At 42.7% G+C, this 19,778-nt stretch overlaps 1 protein-coding gene across 4 annotated transcripts in view; it reads left to right on the forward strand.

Moving 5' to 3' along the window:
* Window positions 1-19,778, forward strand: part of LOC137385146 (protein NLRC3-like) — a 43,714-nt gene that overhangs the window by 19,352 nt on the left and 4,584 nt on the right. For 2 of the 4 annotated variants that reach the window (XM_068060069.1, XM_068060068.1), the window contains exons 3-6: window positions 916-1,834; window positions 5,704-5,875; window positions 5,981-6,046; window positions 9,958-11,689. In XM_068060069.1, the coding sequence (XP_067916170.1) occupies window positions 10,560-11,689 (1,130 nt within the window). In that variant the 5' untranslated portion in view covers window positions 916-1,834; window positions 5,704-5,875; window positions 5,981-6,046; window positions 9,958-10,559. The remainder of the gene's footprint in view (window positions 1-915; window positions 1,835-5,703; window positions 5,876-5,980; window positions 6,047-9,957; window positions 11,690-19,778) is intronic. The other 2 variants (XM_068060070.1, XM_068060071.1) reach the window with 2 other exon arrangements.

Below are 19,778 nucleotides of genomic sequence, written 5' to 3' on the forward strand. Positions count from 1 at the left end.
ACTAAAGGAAGGAAATATGAGACAAATTAATGAGCTCCTGCATGGCTGTAGCAGGAAGCAGTCCATTTGGGGTAGGTAGACCCACAGTGCTGTTAGGAAGGGAGTTCCAGGATTTTGACCCAACGACAGTGAAGGAACGGCGATACAGTTCCAAGTCAGGATGGTGGGTGACTTGGAGGGGATCTTGCAGGGGGTGGTGTTCCCATGTATTTGCTGCCCTTGTCCTTCTAGTTGGTAGAGGTCGCGGGTTTGGAAGGCGCTGTCTAAGGAACCTTGGTGCATTTCTGCAGTGCATCTTGTAGATGGTACACACTGCTGCCACTGTGCATCGGTGGTGGAGGGAGTGAATGTTTGTAGATGGGGTGCCAATCAAGTGGGCTGCTTTGTCCTGGATGGTGTCGAGTTTCCTGAGTGTTGTTGGAGCTGCACCCATCCAGGCATCACAGAAACATCACATTCTGTGTAAACATCACAGAACTGACAGGATATCAGATCTGCAAATCATAGAATGTTGCAGACGAGAAATTGTTAACACCCTGAATCTGAAACAATATGAAGAGGTGAAGATCCATCAGTATCTGTCCATAGGGCTGGTAACGGTTCGGGTATAACTCTTCTGTGGAATGAAAGCAAAGGGTGACAGTTTCAGTGGAACTAGGAAGTGCAGAGACCAGAGGAAACAGATGAGAGGTGGAGGAAAGGTCATCAGTTAATTGATATGGAAAATACTTCAAGGGAATTAAGGAACAGGCAGATGACAAAAATTATCTGCGGAGTTATTTTGGGGCATTTCAAGAACAAAAACAAAAATGTTAAATAAGATAAAATGTATGAACCTCAAACAGAGAAACTAACCAGAAACAAACTGTGGGGATTGAAAGCCTGATGCTGTGTTGGGTTTATTTTCCCCTACAGATTACCGGGGTCAATTCCAACTCTGGTGGAGGCTCAATCTGGGCGGTAGAACTTGTAGTGGAGCGTCACTCCCCGAGACAGCACTTCAGGAAATTCCGAGCAAGCAGCCAGTAATGTTCTCCCAGTTCCCTTTAACAGAAGAGAAGTAAATGGATTTGATCACCGAGCAGAGTGTATAATGGACGGGCATCCGCTACCATTTATTTATTTGATCATAACTCTTCAGAATCTGAAGATGTGCATGAATTTTTCATTGAATCTGCTCATCTATATTGGAATGAGCCCAAAGTTCTCAAATCCCTCTCTACAACAGTAACTCCAATAGTTCTGATCACAAGCTCGTGAATTTGTGCAGCGATTTTCCCATTGCTTCTGTACACAACAGAGCACATTTCCGGAACCTGTGTTTTTGTAAAGGACCATCACATCCCGGAGGTTTATATCCGGAAATCAAGATCATCCAGTCTGCAATGACCTGTCTCTGTGCTCTTCTTGTGGATGGTCTTTCACACAGGACAAACAGGATATTGAGCTCAATCTGTAACTCTGTAACTTTCTGTCAGTTCACCTGAATAGATTGATTTCTGATTTGTTTTGCTTAAGGAGTGAGTGCCTGGAAAATGACATATTGGTAGCTTCGTGTTTTTTTTAAAATCGGCTGCAGTTTGCGGTAGAAATAATGGTTGGGCTAAATGCGCTCACTGGTATTAAATTAGACACTAACTTCTGGCGACAGCACATGCCCAGTTCAATGCGAAGATCAAGAAGTTACTCTCAGAGATGTCCTGCTTCTCCAAAAGCTGAGGGAGAACGGTCTGTCACCAAGGTACTCCCCAGTGAAATACATTGAACTGCCTGGTGTTGTCTGAGATGGACACATTAAACTCGCCAGAAAAAGTTCAGGCTTGTCCGTTCCAGTGTAAGTATTTTTCTAACAGTTTGAAAAACCTTAATTACTGTCAAACAACCTCAGCACCAAAAATGAACTTGAACAAGTGTGAAGTCTCATTCCTTCAGATTTAAGTTATTGTTGGTGATTTAAGAAAATAATAACAAATAAGTTTTAATATTTTCTTTCTGTCCCTTTTCTCTCTCTCTCTCTCTGAAGCTAATCTTTCATTCCCTCTCTTTATTCCGCTATCTGTGTCTGATTTGATGCTGAATTGAATATTCCGACTGACACTTGCTGGTTCAGACTCTCCCCTGCTCATTAATGATTCTTCAATCTGATTGTTTGAGAAGATGCACACTTGCTGGTCAGATTGATACTGTTCCCAGATTCTCAATGAAGAGGGTGCTGTGCTTTTTCCAGAATTGACTGAGAAGAACTCCTATTACAGAAACCAAAAGTCTATGGACAAGGCACTAAATGACTGGCGTTCGTTGCAAAATGAGGCCCATTTTTCTTTCTCTATTTATCATCTATATATATATATTTTTAGCTCCTGTCGTTTATTGAGCTTGAAATGTCCTGAAGTTAAATATTGGGATGCCTGAAGTCATCGTCTTCTGCTGCCAACACAAACTCTGTCTCCACGTCATTTTGTTTCTTCCCACTTCCTGCCCACTCTCTGAAACTGAACCAGTCTGTTTACAACCTGAACCTCCTATTTGCTCACCTGCTTAGCTTTTGATCCCATATTTGCTTTATCATAAATAGATCATATGTCCACCTCCATAACATTGCCTTCTCCACTCAGCTTTTGAAACCCTCATCCTTATCTTTGTTACCTTTAGACTTAATTACTTATATTATTCCCTGACCAGCCTCCCCTCCTCCACCCTCCATTAAGTTCAGCCCATTCAAAACTCCTGCTTGCTCCCTGTCCCACTCAGCTATTAGTCCTGTCCTCAAATTCCGATGTCTCCAGCCCTATAACCTCTGTGGTGCAATTGCAAATCACAGTTTCCTCTGACTCTGGCCTTTTGTGCCTCCCGATCACGACCCCTCCACCCCCATCCCCATCCCACCCAGTGGTAGCTGAGGTTGGATTAGACTAGGTGTGATGTGGATAACAATATGAATGAAGGAGGAAGGTGGTTCTACTTTCTTGTGTTTGAGGTGGTAATTGCCTGCACTTGTGTGTTGCAATTGCTACCTGCCACTTGTCAGCCGAAGCCTGGGTCATGCTCAGTTCTTTCTGCATGTGGTTGCAGATGGTTGGGCCAAGGGCGCTGCCCCATTGAACTCCAGCAGTGCTGAGATGAATGTCTTTGAAGAACCAAAACGATCTTTATTTGTAGAAGATTAGATTCAATCCACTGGCGAGCTTTCCCCCATTATCTCCATTGAATTCAGATATACTCGGGCTCCTTGATGTTCCAGTCAGTGGAATACTGACTTGATTTCAAGGGCAATCACTTTCACCTCATGTCTGAAATTCAGCTCTTTTGTCCTTGTTTGGACCAAGGCTGTAATAAGGTCTGCAAATGATTGGTGCTGGTTATTGTTAAATAGGTGCTGCTTGATAACACTATTGATGACTTTGATGATGATTCAGAGTAGGCTGCTGGGACGGTACTTGGCCACCTTAGGTTTATCCTGCTCTGTGTGTACAGAGCATAACTGAGCAATTCTCCATATTGTCAGGTAGATGTCAATGTTATGGCTGTACTGAAACAACTTGGATTGAGCCAGGGCTAGTTCCAGAGCACAAATCTTCAAAGCTACTGCCAGAATACTGTCGGGACCCCTAGCATTTGTTTTGTCCAGAAACTGGCCATTAAATTGTGCAACCTGGACTACATTCATTACACTTGCTGCTCTCAGTCGTTCCTTCAAGTTGAGTTCAATATGGGGAATTATTGATTCATCAGCTTAGAAAAGGTGATGGCTGATCATCAATCGGAGATTTCCATTCCCATGTTTGGTTAATTTTTCAACAGCATCTGGAACTGGATGTAACAGGACTGATGAGAATTAACTGGATCCATTGGTTGTGTGATCACTTAGCTCTGTCTATCACATGCTGCTTCTGCTGCTGATGGAGGAGTCTGGGACGTTGACTAATAAATATGATATGGTCCACCTCTCCCCATTTTGGTACAAGTAGGGCGGCACAGTGGTTAGCACCGCAGCCTCACAGCTCCAGCGACCCGGGTTCAATTCTGGGTACTGCCTGTGTGGAGTTTGCAAGTTCTCCCTGTGTCTGCGTGGGTTTCCTCCGGGTGCTCCGGGTTCCTCCCACATGCCAAAGACTTGCAGGTTGATAGGTTAATTGGCCATTATAAATTGCCCCTAGTATAGGTAGGTGGTAGGTAAATATAGGGACAGGTGGGGATGTGGTAGGAATATGGGATTAGTGTAGGATTAGTATAAATGGGTGGTTGATGGTCGGCACTGACTCGGTGGGCCGAAGGGCCTGTTTCAGTGCTGTATCTCTAAACTAAACTAAACTAAACCAGATATCAAAGAGGAGGAATTTTCAGGGTCGACTTGGCTGGGTGTTCTTTTATCACGTCCAAATCCATCACCGAGGTCACAGCCAAGTGTTCCATCTGTTTAGATTCTTCTCCATTGTTGCAGCTTGCTAGTCCATTTCAGAGATGACCACATTGGTGTAGAACTGCAGTCATGTAGAGATCAGACCTAAAGGATATCCGGTATTATAACAATGTTCTTTACTGATCTCAGCCTTTTATTTCTAAATATTTCGATTTGAAATTTGAATTTGAATTCACAAACCACCAAAAACTCACTTCTCTGATTACACGTCCAGTAACATAACCAGCACACCACCGTAATCGATGTTCTTTTACATTGAAGCCTCTTTATAAATGTAAGATTTGCTGAATAATATCCTGAGTATTCCCAGTTACTGAGGTTTCAAACTGGCAGTGACTGTAAAATAATGGGTGTCAGATAGTTCAAATACTGAGGGAAAATTGATTGGAGTGATCGCATTTTTCATCATGATTATTATTGATCAATTTTCCTGACCGATAAATCAACAGTGGTTATTTCGATTAGTTGGAAATTTTTCAGACACTTTTCCAGCTGCTTCCCTCAGTTCAGAAATGTCCCTTCCTGGGTATTGGAATTCTGATTCCCTGCTGTTTTATTTCTAAGTAAATCACAAAGTGTGAAAGAAGGAAGTACATGTGAGAAATAAATGGATCATATTGTCAATCAGTAATCTGCTGTCATGTTGGATATTGGTTGACATCCTTCCATCTACTAAAGATGTTGGATACGCATCAAACAATCCATTTAGGTGGGATGTCTGCTCTTCGTGCACCTTTGCTGATGGCTGTGAAGGCCAATCCTTGAGATACAGGTTCTGCCACAAGTGTTGGATACTGAAGGACAGATAAAATGAATCACATTAAAATTACTCCAATTTGTTTGTGATTCCTCCCTCTCCTAGAACTACATATCTGATTTCTATCTGTCTTCCACCTTATCACACACATTCCCTTGTGTACTTTCCTCCTCTGCCCCGTCCTTTTGCTGTCTCTGTACATACTTAAAACCTGTTTCTTCCGTACGTTTCTAGTTCCAACGAAAAGTCATTGAACCGAAAACATTAGCTTCCTTTCTCTCTCAACAATGCTGATGACCTATTTCCAACATTGTCTGTTTTTACCTATGATCTCTATTTTAGTTTCATCTGATTGAATTATTGTTAATGACTAAATCAAGATGTTTACAGAATGTTCAGACCATGTTCAAAATAAATCAATACATGGCCCAGTGATTGTTTTACAGTCACTGAGCAGATCCTTTACTTATTCCCAGTGTTTATCTTTCACTCCACTCCTCAATCTATGCATTATTATTCCTTGCAGAAAGTCACTGAGCTCACGGAGAAGGGAAACAGGGCGGACAGTTCCAAACTTCTCCTCAATCTGGTGATGGAGAAAGGCTCTCGGGCACGAAGGGTGATGTGGGAAGCCTTTGTGAAAATACGCCACAGGTTACCAAAGTTGGAGAAAATACTGAAAGAAATACAGGAACTTGGTACGGTAAAATCACACACTGAATTCAACTTCAGATTCAAACACTGCAGAATTTACTATAATATTACACAAATCTGATTTCATGAAATGTAATTAATTTAAACAGGTTCTGAGCTATTTGATTACATGATTTTCACTCGAGCTTTATCTGATGTACCCAAGCACCTGAAAGGTAAGTGAAGAAATGGAAATTTCAAACAACAACTGAATTTACACAACATCTTTAATGTAGTAAAATATTTCAAAGCGCTTTGCAGGAGCATTCTCAAACAAATGTGACATGGTGGCACAGAAAGAGCTATTGGGGCAGATGATCAACAGCTCGGTAAAAAAGTAGGTTTTTAGGACTATCTTAAAGGAGGAAAGAGGGTAGCGAGGCAAAGGGAGGGAATTTCAGAACTTAAGGATGAGGCAGCTGAAGGCATGGGCAATAATAGAGGAGCGACTAAAATTGAGGATGAAGAGGCCATAACTAGAAGAGCACAGATATTTCAGATGGTGTGGAGCTGGAGGGGTTTATAGAGATTGGGAGGGGAGAGGCTCTGGAAGGACTTGGAAACAAGTATGAGAATTTTAAAATTGAGGAGTTGCTCAACTGAGCGCCAATGTCGATCAGCGAGCAGGGTTGTGATAGGTCAATGGGTCAATAGGTCATAAACATAATTTTGGATGACCTTAACTCTAGGGAGGGTGGAAGATGGGAGAACGGACAGGAGAGTTTTCAACTAGTCAAGTCTAAGGGCAGAAAAAGTATGGATGAGGGTTTCAGCAGTAGATAAGCTCTGGCAGGTGCAGAGTTTGGCAATGTTATGGAGTTAGAAGTGGTGTTGGTGATGAAGTGGATGTGTAGTCGCAAGCTCAACTCTGTTATAACACTTTGGAGAATCAGAAATACTGGAATCTAACTGTTTGTTTAGAAGCTGTCAGAATCTGGAAATCAGAAGCTCAAAGGCTGGGGAAATAGGTTTGGATGTCATTTGGATTTGTACTCCGTTCTTAACTATTCAGCAGAGGTTCAATTATAATTTATAGGACTTACAAAATATCCTGTAGGTATGTGGACCTTGAACTATTTCCCTTAATCGAGATGTTCTTCATTAGATCTTGCAAAACCATATACTCACGTGGCAGGATCCTGATACACTGTGAAACCCCAGACACACCTGGCAGGATCCTGATACACTGTGAAACCCCAAACACACCTGGCAGGATCCTGATACACTGTGAAACCCCAGACACACCTGGCAGGATCCTGATACACTGTGAAACCCCATACACACATGGCAGGATCCTGATACACTGTGAAACCCCATGCACACCTGGCAGGATCCAGATACACTGTGAAACCCCATACACACCTGGCAGGATCTTGATACACTGTGAAACCCCATACACACCTGGCAGGATCCAGATACACTGTGAAACCCCATACACACCTGGCAGGATCTTGATATACTGTGAAACCCCATACACACCTGGCAGGATCCTGATACACTGTGAAACCCCAAACACACCTGGCAGGATCCCGATACACTGTGAAACCCCTTACACACCTGGCAGGATCCTGATACACTGTGAAATCCCATGGAAATGTGGTAGGATATTCAATTACTTTTGCTAGAATTCTCCTATGTGATGCAAATGCACTTGGGGCTCACAAGTAAAGAGATACCAACATAACCTGTAGGGAACGAGCTGCAGAAATGTGAAACTTTAAAATGTTATAATTTCACAGAACAGCATAAAGCATCAGGAAATATATGATGTTTTTATTTATTTTAATTTTATTTAGAGATACAGCACTGAAACAGGCCCTTCGGCCCACCGAGTCTGTGACGACTATCAACCACCCATTTATACTAATCCTACACTAATCCCATATTCCTACCACATCCCCACCTGTCTCTATATTCCCCTGCCACCTACCTACACTAGGGGTAATTTATAATGGCCAATTTACCTATCAACCTGCAAGTCTTTGGCTGTGGGAGGAAACCGGAGCACCTGGCAAAAACCCGCGCAGACACAGGGAGAACTTGCAAACTCCACACAGGCAGTACCCAGAATTGAATCCGGGTCGCTGGAGCTGTGAGGCTGCGGTGCTAACCAGTGCGCCACTGTGCCGCCCTGATCTGAGATTTACAGATGTCCACACAATAGAACATTAATCCATCAAGAAATATGAGAAAAAGGCAAAGTCCAGTATGATGAGAAAGATATTGGCTGCTTTCCCAATTACAGGGCAAGGGAAAACCTTATTCCACGCAAAAAAGTACCCTTTTAATTCAGGACTCTTTTAGACCCAATGTAATGACTAACAAAGGCATATTTTTAATTTTCAAACCTGCAGTATAGGAAACTAAGACCAAAATGAAACAACAGAGTATAATTATTGGTAAAACAACTGAAATGATCTGCAAATATTTTCTGCTTTAACATTAGAGTGAAGAGGGTTGGAGTTCAAATGCAATTTCGAATCGGTGATATGATGGGCTGTTATTAAAACATATTCAATGAATGTATGTGTAAAACTGCTGAAAAACTTCACAATTTCTGAAACACAATACAAAAATGATTAGGGACAGGAAAAGTTCATTCCGCACAAAAAGCCTGTCCCTGTCAGAGATGAACCCCTGTTCTTCCACTCAGTGCATCCACAGAAAAACGTTCCACTGTCACTTAGGTTCTGATGAAAGGTCATTGAACCGAAACATTAACTCTGCTGCTTCCTCAACAAGTGCCGTCAGACCTGCTGTGTTTCTCCAGCATTTTCTGGTTTTATTTCTATTGTCATTAAACACCACTTACACTGCCCCTTTAGTGTCTTTCCCCAGTATACCTGCTGTACTATCCATTGGGTATAAAATTACCTTGATGTCCATTCTGATTCAGACTTTCATTTTTCACCTATTAATTATTTTGGGAATTGTGAGCTTGTTTCCTTCTCTAAATAACAGTGCCACATCCATTAAGTTTGGGCATGGTGGGAGGCGTCTAAATCCAGAGATAAGTCCTCAGAAAGTGAAGGTGCAGCTGCCAATCAGGAGCAGTGGAGATGGAGGATGCAGAGGAGGCCAGAATGAGAGGAGCACAGATAGATCTGAAGGTTGCTTGGATGGAGGGGGGCAATGAGATGGTGGAAGTTTTGTGAAGAAGTATTCACATTTTTAAGTTGAGAAGTTGACTGACCAGGAGTCAAGGTAATGAAGGGAGCACAGGGTTGATGGTTGAATGGAACTTGGTGCAAATTAGGATACTGGCAGCAGAACAGTAGGCCAGCTCTAGTTTAGGATGCTGCAAGGTGGGAGGTTGACCAGGAGAGTGTAGGAATAAATAAATCTGGAGGTAGCAAAGGCCACAGATGACTGCTGCTGCAGATGAGCTGAGGTCGGGGCGGAGATGGGTGATATTACAGAGGTGGAAGAAGGCAGTCTACGTGATGGAGAGGATGTGCGATTGAGAGTTCAGTTAAGGGTCAACTGAGAAACTGAGTGGAACCTCGATGTGTTAACAGTCTGTTATCCTTCTAGTACACAAAATACCTATATAACCTGTATGGCCTGATACAGTATGAGTGGCCATCCACAGTCTGTACCTCTCCCAGTGCACAAAATACCCAAAATAATCTGCCCAATGTCTGATATAATCTCAGTGGGTCTCTTGATTATTCACACTATATCCCATTTTCACTGATATCCAATGACTTATTCCTATGTCTTCTGAAGGCAAGCAACACTGACCATTTCAAATATCCATCACTTAGAACAGCTTCTCTCTCATAACCAGGGTCATGTTTGGATTTGTAATTGGATATCTATAATGCATAGGAGATCAAATAGTATTGGCCATCAGAGGGAAAATGCCACCTTTGTAGAAATGACCAGGTTCAGTAAATATTAGAATCAAGTGAGGATTTAAAACTTTTCTTCAATGTGAGTTATCTAGAACTGAGTTTTAAATTCACCTATACTGAAGCTGTGAATTAAATCTTGTAATGCTTTACAGAATAGTGAAATGATATCCCGAAGTTGTTTTTATATCAATACAACTAACATTAACATGTTCTGTCTGTTCTAATTGAAGATGTTCAACAGAAACACAAGGAAAAATTCCGGGGAAAAACTGAAACACTGAGAGTGAACACTATCCGAATAAAGGAGAGGGTTAAGATTTTCCAGCTGGTTGACCGATATGCTGAGCGAACGGTCATTTCTACTGTTTGAGATCGGACACTTGCAGGACATGAACTGCTGGCAAGAGGCCGAGACCATGAAGAGTGGAGAGAGAAACATCTCCTGAAAGAACTGGAAAAAATCCGAACTGATCAATTATTCCAGAGCAGTTTTTCCTGGAGAAAATCCAAATCTGGGAGTTCAGCAGCAGTGAGTGGAGTCCCGGGATTGGAAAAACAACAATGGTACAAAACATTGTTTATGACTGGGCCACTGGGAAAATATACCCAAACTTTCAATTTGTTTTCAGTTTTAAATTCCGGGATTTGAACACTATCAACTGCAAAATAAACCTGTGGAACATAATATTGCTTTTCTATCCATACATGCAGAATATTTTGGAAGAGCTTTGCAACAGCCCAGAGGGATTGCTGTTTATATTTTGATGGTTTGGATGAATTCAAGGACAGGATCGATTTTACTGACAATCGGAGAAATACAGAAGCTCAGTACATGTGCACAGATCCTGAATGCTGGTGTGAAGTGTCTGACATTGTGTACAGTTTAATACAGCACAAGCTGCTCCCAGGATGTTCAGTGCTAGTGACTAGTCGCCCCACTGCATTACATTTATTGGAAAAGGCTGAGATCAGTGTCTGGGCTGAAATCCTGGGATTTGTTGGTGATGAACGGAAGGAATATTTCAACAAGTTTTTTGAAGATCAGACGGTGACAGCAGCTGTTTTCAAACACGTGGAGGAGAATGAGATCCTGTACACCATGTGCTACAACCCTTCCTACTGTTGGATCCTCTGTCTGTCACTGGGTCCCTTCTTTACACAAAGAGACAGGAAACAGCAGCAAATTCCCAAGACCATCACCCAGCTATATTCCTACTATATTTACAACATTCTGAATAACCATGGCCGAGAGATTGAAAACCCCCGTGATGTGTTACTGAAGATCGGTGAGATGGCCTTCACAGGAGTCTCCAGGAAGAAGATTGTGTTTAAAAATGAAGATTTGATCGAGTACAGTCTGCAACCTTCCCAGTTCCTGTCTGGATTCCTGATGGAACTTTTGGAGAGAGATGATTCTGTCCAGAGTGTGGTTTACACATTCCCGCACCTCACCATCCAAGAGTTTGTTGCCGCACTTACACAATTCCTGACTCCAGATCCCAGGGACATCCGGCATCTCCTCAGTGAAGCTCACAGTGAGGAAGATGGGAGATTTGAGATATTTCTGCGTTTTGTTGCTGGTCTCTCCTCCCCACAGGCAGCTCGACCCCTGCAGGAGTTTCTGGGTCCATTTGTTCATCAAACTACTTGCCGAGTGATTGACTGGGTGAAGGAGAAGGTTGAAGGAGAGATTGGAAAGAGTGCAACAGGTAAAAGGAATCTCCTGAATACATTGCATTACCTGTTTGAGTCTCAGAGTACAATACTGGCTCGCACTACAGTGGGATCTGTGGAAACACTTACATTTAGTGGATTGCGGCTGATGCCGATTGACTGTGCAGTCCTGTCTCAGACCATTGGACTCTGTGAAACATTGAAAGAACTCGATCTGGAGAATTGCTACATTCAGTTTGAAGGACTCCAGTGTCTGGGACCCGTACTGCATAAATGCCAGGAGTTGAGGTAACTGTTAATTTTTCTCTAACTGTTGGGTGAATTGTGGAGCAGTCATGGATTGTGTTGTTGCTCCATAATGAAGAGAAATGAACAGTTCAGTTAAACCGGAGAGTAGTAAATTCAATACAAATATGACAATTAATAAGAGGATCATTTAGTAATTCCCTAAGAATTGGAGTATGTAAAATGGATCCTTGTGAACAAGTCGGGATGTTACAGTCTTTATCGGTTAATACAGGTCAGTGAGAGTCTGATCATTTAATTAACTGTTTTTCATATTGACTAAGATATGCCCATTGAAGAAGTTGCTCCTTACTGTTATTACCACATAGACTGAAATAACTGCAGCAGTCCATGTGTCCGAGCATCCCACTCTCTTCACCAGGTGTAGGAATCATAGAATAGTTACAGCACAGAAGGAGATCATTTGGCATTTTGCCTCTGTGCGGGCTCTCTGCAAGAGCAACTCAGTTACTTTCACTCCCCCTCCCTTTCCATACAGCCCTGCATTTAGTTTTTCTCTACAGATAATTGTTCAATTCCCTTTTGAAAACCGGAGCAAGTGAACCCAGGAATTTCCCATAACCTCCCCCACCCCCCCACCATGTGTGTGAGGCCCCATGTGGGGAGGGATCTTCCAAAAATGCCACAAAAACTATTGGACTAGTTACACCAGAAATAAATGCAGCGCTAGTTTAATGGGGAATAAAGTAAGACTCCCCTCCCCTGTACCTTAGAGTACAGAAACATTTAAAACTTGCAACGGACAGAATAAACTCTTCCTGCTACATAAAATCCTGGAAGATGCATTTTACAGCAGCAGCTAGCACCGTTTCTACATGTAACTCATTCCGCAATATTATACAGATTATTATGATGCTCAGAATATATACTGCAGGAAGTCACCCCTAATTTAATTGGGTAAAAATTGCTCCATTCCATAATATCCGGGAAAGGACCTGCAGATGTAAGACATTTTTCCCTCAACATGACCAGGCTGTCACTGAGCTCCAGGAAGGTAATTCTGCTCAGGGAATGGAACCAGACTGAGTGACATTTAAAGGCTTCATGTAGACAGTACTTTATTTAATAAGTACATTTAATAAGTACATTACTGACAGTTCCTGAATATATGGGGAGTTAGACAAAGTGAGATTCATTGCCAGTGTCAGGAAAATCAGGCGATTAATTTTCCTGAGGTTTTTCTGTGTTTTTTTATATTTCCAACAGAGAAACGTTGTCTTAGATTCAGGATTTGATTCAGTTTGTGTCTCATTCTTTATTTGTCTTTATAGACTGGGGATCAATAAACTGGGAGATTCAGGAGTGAAACTGTTATCTGCAGCTCTGAGGAACCCGGACTGCAAAATCCAGGAACTGGGATATTAGGACCGGTTCTGGGGGAGGTGGGACCTTACAGACAGGAGGGGTTGCACCTAAACAGAGTGGTGGTTTAGTAGTGCAGTCAGGAATTTAAACTAACTGGGCAGGGTGATGGTCATGTGGGATTACAGAAGAGAAATAAAATGCATTAAGGATCGGGAGAGACAGATAGCACTAGAGTAAGAAAGTGTAAAGTATTAGGTGGGATCAGACTTAGTGGCAATGCAATAAAGTCTAAATTAGTTGTGCAGTGCATGTGTGTGAACGTGTGAAGTTTGGTAAATAAAGTTGGTGATCTGCAGGTGCAGAAGGACATGTGGGAATATAATATGGTGATACCTGAGACCTGGCTCAAAAAAGGGTGGAACTAGGCATTGAATATTCCTGGATACAAGGTATTCAGGAAAGATAGGGAAGAAAAGAAAGGAGAAGGGGTGACAGTATTGATTAAGGGGAATATTACAGTTCTGGAGATAGAGGTTGTTCTGGACAGGTCATGGACAGAATCTATTTGGTTAGATCTACGAAACAACAGAGGTGCCATCACACACTAGGTGTATTCTATAGGCCATCAAATACTGGGAAAGATATAGAGGAGCAAAGTGGTAAGGAAGTTACAGAGACGTGCAAAATCTATAGAGTAGTGATAATGGGGGATTTTAATTGTTTTATACCTTCATGGGATGTGAGCATTACTGGCAAGGCCATCATTTGTTGCCCATCCCTAATTGCCCTTGAGATGGTAGTGGTGAGATGCCTTTTTGAACCACTGCAGTCCATCTGGTATCGATAGACCCAAAGTGCTGTTAGGTTATTAATCCAGTGACAGTGAAGGAATAGTGATATTGGTCCAAGTCAGGATGATGTGTGATTTCAAAAGGAGCTTATAGGTGGTGGTGTTCCATGTGGATCAGGAGTCACATAGAGGCCAGACCAGATAAGGACAGCAGATTTCCTTCCCTAAAGGACATTAGTGAACAAGATGGTTTTTTATAACAATCGGTAACGGTTTTATGGTCACCATTAGTTGAATTCACATTCTGCCATGGTGGGATTTGAACTCATGTCACCAGTGCACTACCCCAGGCTCTGGATCACTAGTTTAGTGACATTACCACTATGCCACTGCCTGCCCAATTGAGATTAGGGAGCAGAGGAGCTGGTGGAGCCAGGAGAGCTGGTGGAGCCAGGGGGAGGAGCCAGGAGAGCTGGTGGAGCCAGGGGGTGGAGCCAGGAGAGCTGGTGGAGCCAGGGAGAGGAGCCAGGAGAGCTGGTGGAGCCAGGAGAGCTGGTGGAGCCAGGGAGAGGAGCTGGGGTGAGGGGTGGGAATCATGAAGAACATTTTTAATTATAACAATTTACAGCCTTCATCCACCCTCTCTGTTTGCTGACTTGTGCCTGTGCTTATCAGCCCTAACTTCCTGCACTCAAAAGTCCGTGCAAGTTGTGGGCAGAAAAGTAAAGTTTTTGCACTAATGGTCCCTACTGCTGTAAGAATAGGAACGGCAGGATTATCAGTGGAGCCTATCGAGGCACACCACAACTTCCAGGTTTTGGTGTAACTCAGGTTGCTGGAATTTGCCATGCCATTGTGACCCTCAACAGCATTAAGCCTCTCAGTGTTCGGCACGAATGGGACTGCAAGATCTGGGCCGTTTGGTCTTTAAGGTTTACAGGGTGCATCATCAGATGGAGAAACAGAGAACAAGCACAGAAAAAGTTGTGCTAAGCTTAAGGGACAGATAAGAGAGGCACAAGGCTTGTGCCTGGACTGTTTCCACAGTTCTGGTTTTTGCAGTATATCCCGTGGGCTTTGGGTCTTTCTCAGTGTAGAAGGGCCAAGGGGGACATTAGATAGGTGCACAAGCGTATGTGAGTTGGAGCTACAGGGAATGGGCCACACCTCCTACCCAAGGGTCAACAGAATAATGTAATTCTTAATTGTTCCCTATAAACCACTGCTCAAATACTGGTATATGAAGCCGCACTTAAGCTTCGATTTAAAATAAAAATCATAACTGCCACTAATAAGGATTCAGCTTTGAACTTTTGGAAAGAGTCAAAAAGGACTATAAATTTTTCACATCATGGAACAGTCCATGTGGAGATAAAGTTCATCTCCACACTGAAGCACATTCCGTTGTATCGGATGGCAAGAACATGGTGCTAAGCGGGTAGATTAGGAACAGATCAAGTAGCTCAAAAGAAGATCTCCATGTGAGCCATTAGCACGAGCAGAATTGGATTCTTAAAACCTGTAACCTCATGGCGTGGTTTATCTCTCACTCCTCCATCAGCATCAAGCCAGATGACCAACCGTGGCTCAATGAGGAGGGTAGAACAGCCAGCCAGGAGTAGCTTAAAATAGAGGTTCTAACCTGGTGAAGCTACAGCACACGAGAAACAGTGGAAGCAGCAGGTTATTGACAATGTGACATGATCCCACAACAAACAGAGCAAATCAAAGCTTTGCAGTCCTGTCATATCTCATGGCAAATGTTGCTGTACAATTAAGTAACTAACAGGAGAAGAAGTCTCCATGAAAATCCTCATCTTCAATGATGGTGGAGCCCAGAGTATGAGTGAAAATGGCAAGGCTGCAGTGTCTGCAACCATCTTCAGCTAGGAGGGCCGAATGGGTGATTCTTCTTGGTCTGTCCCAAGATCATCACGATCAGTGCTTCCCAACAAAATACTCCAGCTGAGAACGAAATAGTGTTTCACGATGGTTCAGCATAACTTCCTTGTTTCTGCACTCTATTCCAGTATTAATAATGCCACTTTTTAAAAAATCTAACTTGGCAACTCTGTTCCTACAACCTCTTTAAAACTGTACCATTTATTTTTTATTGTCTCTCCTCATTCTTCCTCCAAAAATGTATCACTGCACACTTCTCTGCATTAAAATTCATCTGCCCTGTGTCTGTCCATTTTACCAGCCTGTCTGAATCCTCCTGACGTCTGTTGCTCTCCTCCTCCTTGTTTACTACATTTTCCAGTTTCCTATCATCTGCAAACTTTGAAGTTATTGCCTGTATACCCAAGTCTAGATCATTAATATGCATTAAAAAAGAGCAGTGGTCCTAATACTGACCCTGGGGAACACCACTCGATACTTCCCTCCAGTCTGAAAAACAACAGCTCACCAATACTTTCTGCTTTCTGTCTCTTAGCCAATTCTGTATCCTTGCTGCCACTGTCCCTTTAATCCCATGGACTTTAATCTTGCTAACAAGTCTATTATGTGCTACTTTGTCAAACACCTTTTGAAAGAGCATATACACAATATTAAGCACTACCCTCATCAACCCACTCCGTTATTCAACAAAGAGCTCCATAAAGTTTGTCAAACACAATTTGCCTTCAGCAAATCTGTGCTGACTTTCATTTTTAAGCCTGTACTTTATCAATACCAATTAATTTTATGCAAGGTTATTTTCTCTAAACATTTCCTCACCACCAGTGTTCGGCTGACTGGCTTGTAGTTGTTGGATTTATCCCTCATCCTTGTCTTGTTTTAAAGAGGGTTGTCACAATTGCAATCTTCCAGTCATCTGGCTCCGCCTCATATCCGAGGAGGTTTGGAAGATTGTGGCCGGAGCATCCACAATTTCTACTTTGAGAATTGCCTATCTTTGACGTTCATCCCCTGTGACTATTTTTACCTTATCTGATATCACTACTGCTTCCTCCTCTCCTGCTACATTGGCAGTGAAGATAACACTCATTTACTACTTCAGCTATGCCCTCTACCCTCACAAGAAGATCTCCATTTTGGTCCCTAATTTACCCAATTAGAATTAGAATATTACAGCGCAGTACAGGCCCTTCGGCCCTCGATGTTGCGCCGATCATCTGACCTACACTATTCCATTTACATCCATATGTCTATCCAATGACCACTTAAATGCCCTTAAAGTTGGCGAGTCTACTACTGTTGCAGGCAGGGCGTTCCACGCCCCGACTACTCTCTGCGTAAAGAAACTACCTCTGACATCTGTCCTATATCTTTCACCCCTCAACTTAAAGCTATGTCCCCTCGTGTTTGCCATCCTCATCCGAGGAAAAAGACTCTCACTATCCACCCTATCTAACCCTCTGATTATCTTGTATGTCTCTATTAAGTCACCTCTCCTCCTCCTTCTCTCTAACGAAAACAACCCCAAGTCCCTCAGCCTTTCCTCGTAAGACCTCGTAAGACCAATCTTTCCTTTTACTACTCTTTTACCATTTATGTGCTTTTTTTAATAAAAGACTTTTATGTTCCCACTGCTCTATTCTCATACTTTCTCTTTGCACCTCGTTTCCCTTTTTCAGATCTGCTCTGTAATTTTATGTTCAGCTTTGCACTCTACTGTATTAAGAACTTTACATTTTTCATAAGTCCCCTTTCACTATTTTATTTTCACCTCTGTATCTTTAGGCGTCCAGGGAAGCCTAGCCTTGAATGCCCTTCCTTTCCGACACATAGGAATGTGTCCAATCTCTACCTGAACCACCTTCTCTTTGGAGGCCTCTCATTGTTCAATTATCTACCAATATGTGATTGCAATTGACCCGGGATGGATCCTTTTTAACTCACTGAGGTTAGCCTTCCTCCAGTTAAGTATCATTGTGCTTCATTGTGCCTTGTCCTTTTCCAGGAATATTGTGAACCTGATGATATTATAAATCCGTCCTCATTACAAACATCCAGGGATTGGGGACAAGGATAGGAGAGCTGCCCTAAACACTGGTCAGGCAATAACCTGACATAGTCAGACTCAGAGAATCAGATCTATCCTCCATCACCATCTCCGGGTATGTCCAAACCTACAAGAGGTGAGACAAAGTGAAATACAGTCATGATGTGTGTGTGGCCCTGGGAGTACTCTACATTTATTTCAGATTCCTTGAAGTCTCGTGGCTTCAGGTCAAAGGGGGCAAAGAAATTCCCTCGACTGATGAATCAGTACTCCTCCATGTTCAAAACCCCTTGGAAGAAGCACTGAGGGTATCAAGGGTACAGAGGATTGTCTGGATGGGAGAATTCATGTCCAGTTTTTCCACCGATTCAATTTATTTCACATGATCAAGAAATGCTGAGTGCACTAGACACAGCAATGGCTACTAGTCCCATCAAAATACTGGCTGTAGTTTTGAAGAGCTGTGCTCTAGAACTGTTGTGGTTCAAGCCAATTTGTTCCAGCACAGCTGTAACACCGACATCTGACAACAACATAGTGAAATGTCCAGGTATGTCCTGTCCACAGAAAGCAGGAAAACCCAAACTGGTCAATTACTGTCCTATCAGCCGACTGTCAAACATCAGTAAAATAATGGACGGAGTTGACAACAGGAGGTTGGGATTAGACTAATTTGCCGATATTTCAACTTGTGTAGGTGGTGCTGTGCCGCCATCCATTACACACCCTTCTCAATTATCATTTCCATTTACTTCTCTTCTGGATAGCACAGTGACGCAGTGGTTGGAACTGCAGCCTCACAGCTCCAGGGACCCGGGTTCAATTCTGGGTACTGTCTGTGTGGAGTTTGCAAGTTCTCCCTGTGTCTGCGTGGGTTTCCTCCGGGTGCTCTGGTTTCCTCCCACTGCCAAAGACTTGCAGGTAATAGGTAAATTGGCTGTTATAAATTGCCCCTAGTGTAGGTAGGTGGTAGGGCATATGGGATTACTGTAGGGTTAGTATAAATGGGTGGTTGTTGGTCGGCACAGACTCGGTGGGTCGAAGGGCCTGTTTCAGTGCTGTATCTCTAAATAAAATAAAAAATTAAAGGGAACTAACAGAATATTACAGGCTACTTGCATGGAACTTCCAAAAGTGCTCTCCCAGGGAGGGATGCTGCACGGCAAGTTTGACCGCCCGGATTGTACCCCCAGCCAAGTTGGAATTGACCCCTGGTGATGTGTAGGGGAAGAATCATGTTTTCAATCCCCACAGTTTCCCTGTTGAGTCTCAGATTTTAACCATTTGAATATCTTTATGTTCTAGAAATTCCTCTTATTTCCTCTGCTGAGGATTTTTGTTGCCTTTCAGTTCCCTAACTTCAAGTAGTTTTGAGGTCGGTCAACACAAGACCACTCCTCTGGTCCTTCCCTTTTCCTAGTCCCACTAAAACATTCTCCTTTTGTTTTCAGTCCACACAAGAGTTATACCCAAACCTCTGTCCTTTGTACACGTACTGACACATCTGCTGGGTATTTTCACCTCTTTGTATCATTGTCTCAGATTCACAACATTCTCAGCTTTATCCATGTCTTTCTAGTTTGGTCTGTTTCTCTTCTGTAACATTTATCATTCTAAGATCTCATATCCTGCTATTTCCAAAGTCATTCTGTGTCCCTCTCGTTTACCTGATATTCTTGTATAATGAAATGCCTTCCGCATGTTAACAATTCTGCTCATCCCTTCTATACTGATAGAATTTGTTCACGGGAACAGACAGTAATTGTCCCACTTTGTCAAGAGCTCAATGGTTCTGGAGATCGGACCTGTGAACAAAAATGGACAAAATTACACACTCTATCCACTTCCTACTTGACGCTACTTTTCCTATTATATCAAATGGCTGAAGCCTTCTCAAAGCCACATTATCAAATCCATTCTGATAACCCAGAAAAACCGCATGTACTACACATAGTCAGATCTCATCGAAGCTGTATCACATTTCTCAAATACAACCTGTTTACAGCGAATCCATTCCAGCCTCCTCT

The sequence above is a fragment of the Heterodontus francisci genome, chromosome 28, assembly GCF_036365525.1.
Source record: "Heterodontus francisci isolate sHetFra1 chromosome 28, sHetFra1.hap1, whole genome shotgun sequence".
NCBI classification, from domain to species: domain Eukaryota; kingdom Metazoa; phylum Chordata; class Chondrichthyes; order Heterodontiformes; family Heterodontidae; genus Heterodontus; species Heterodontus francisci.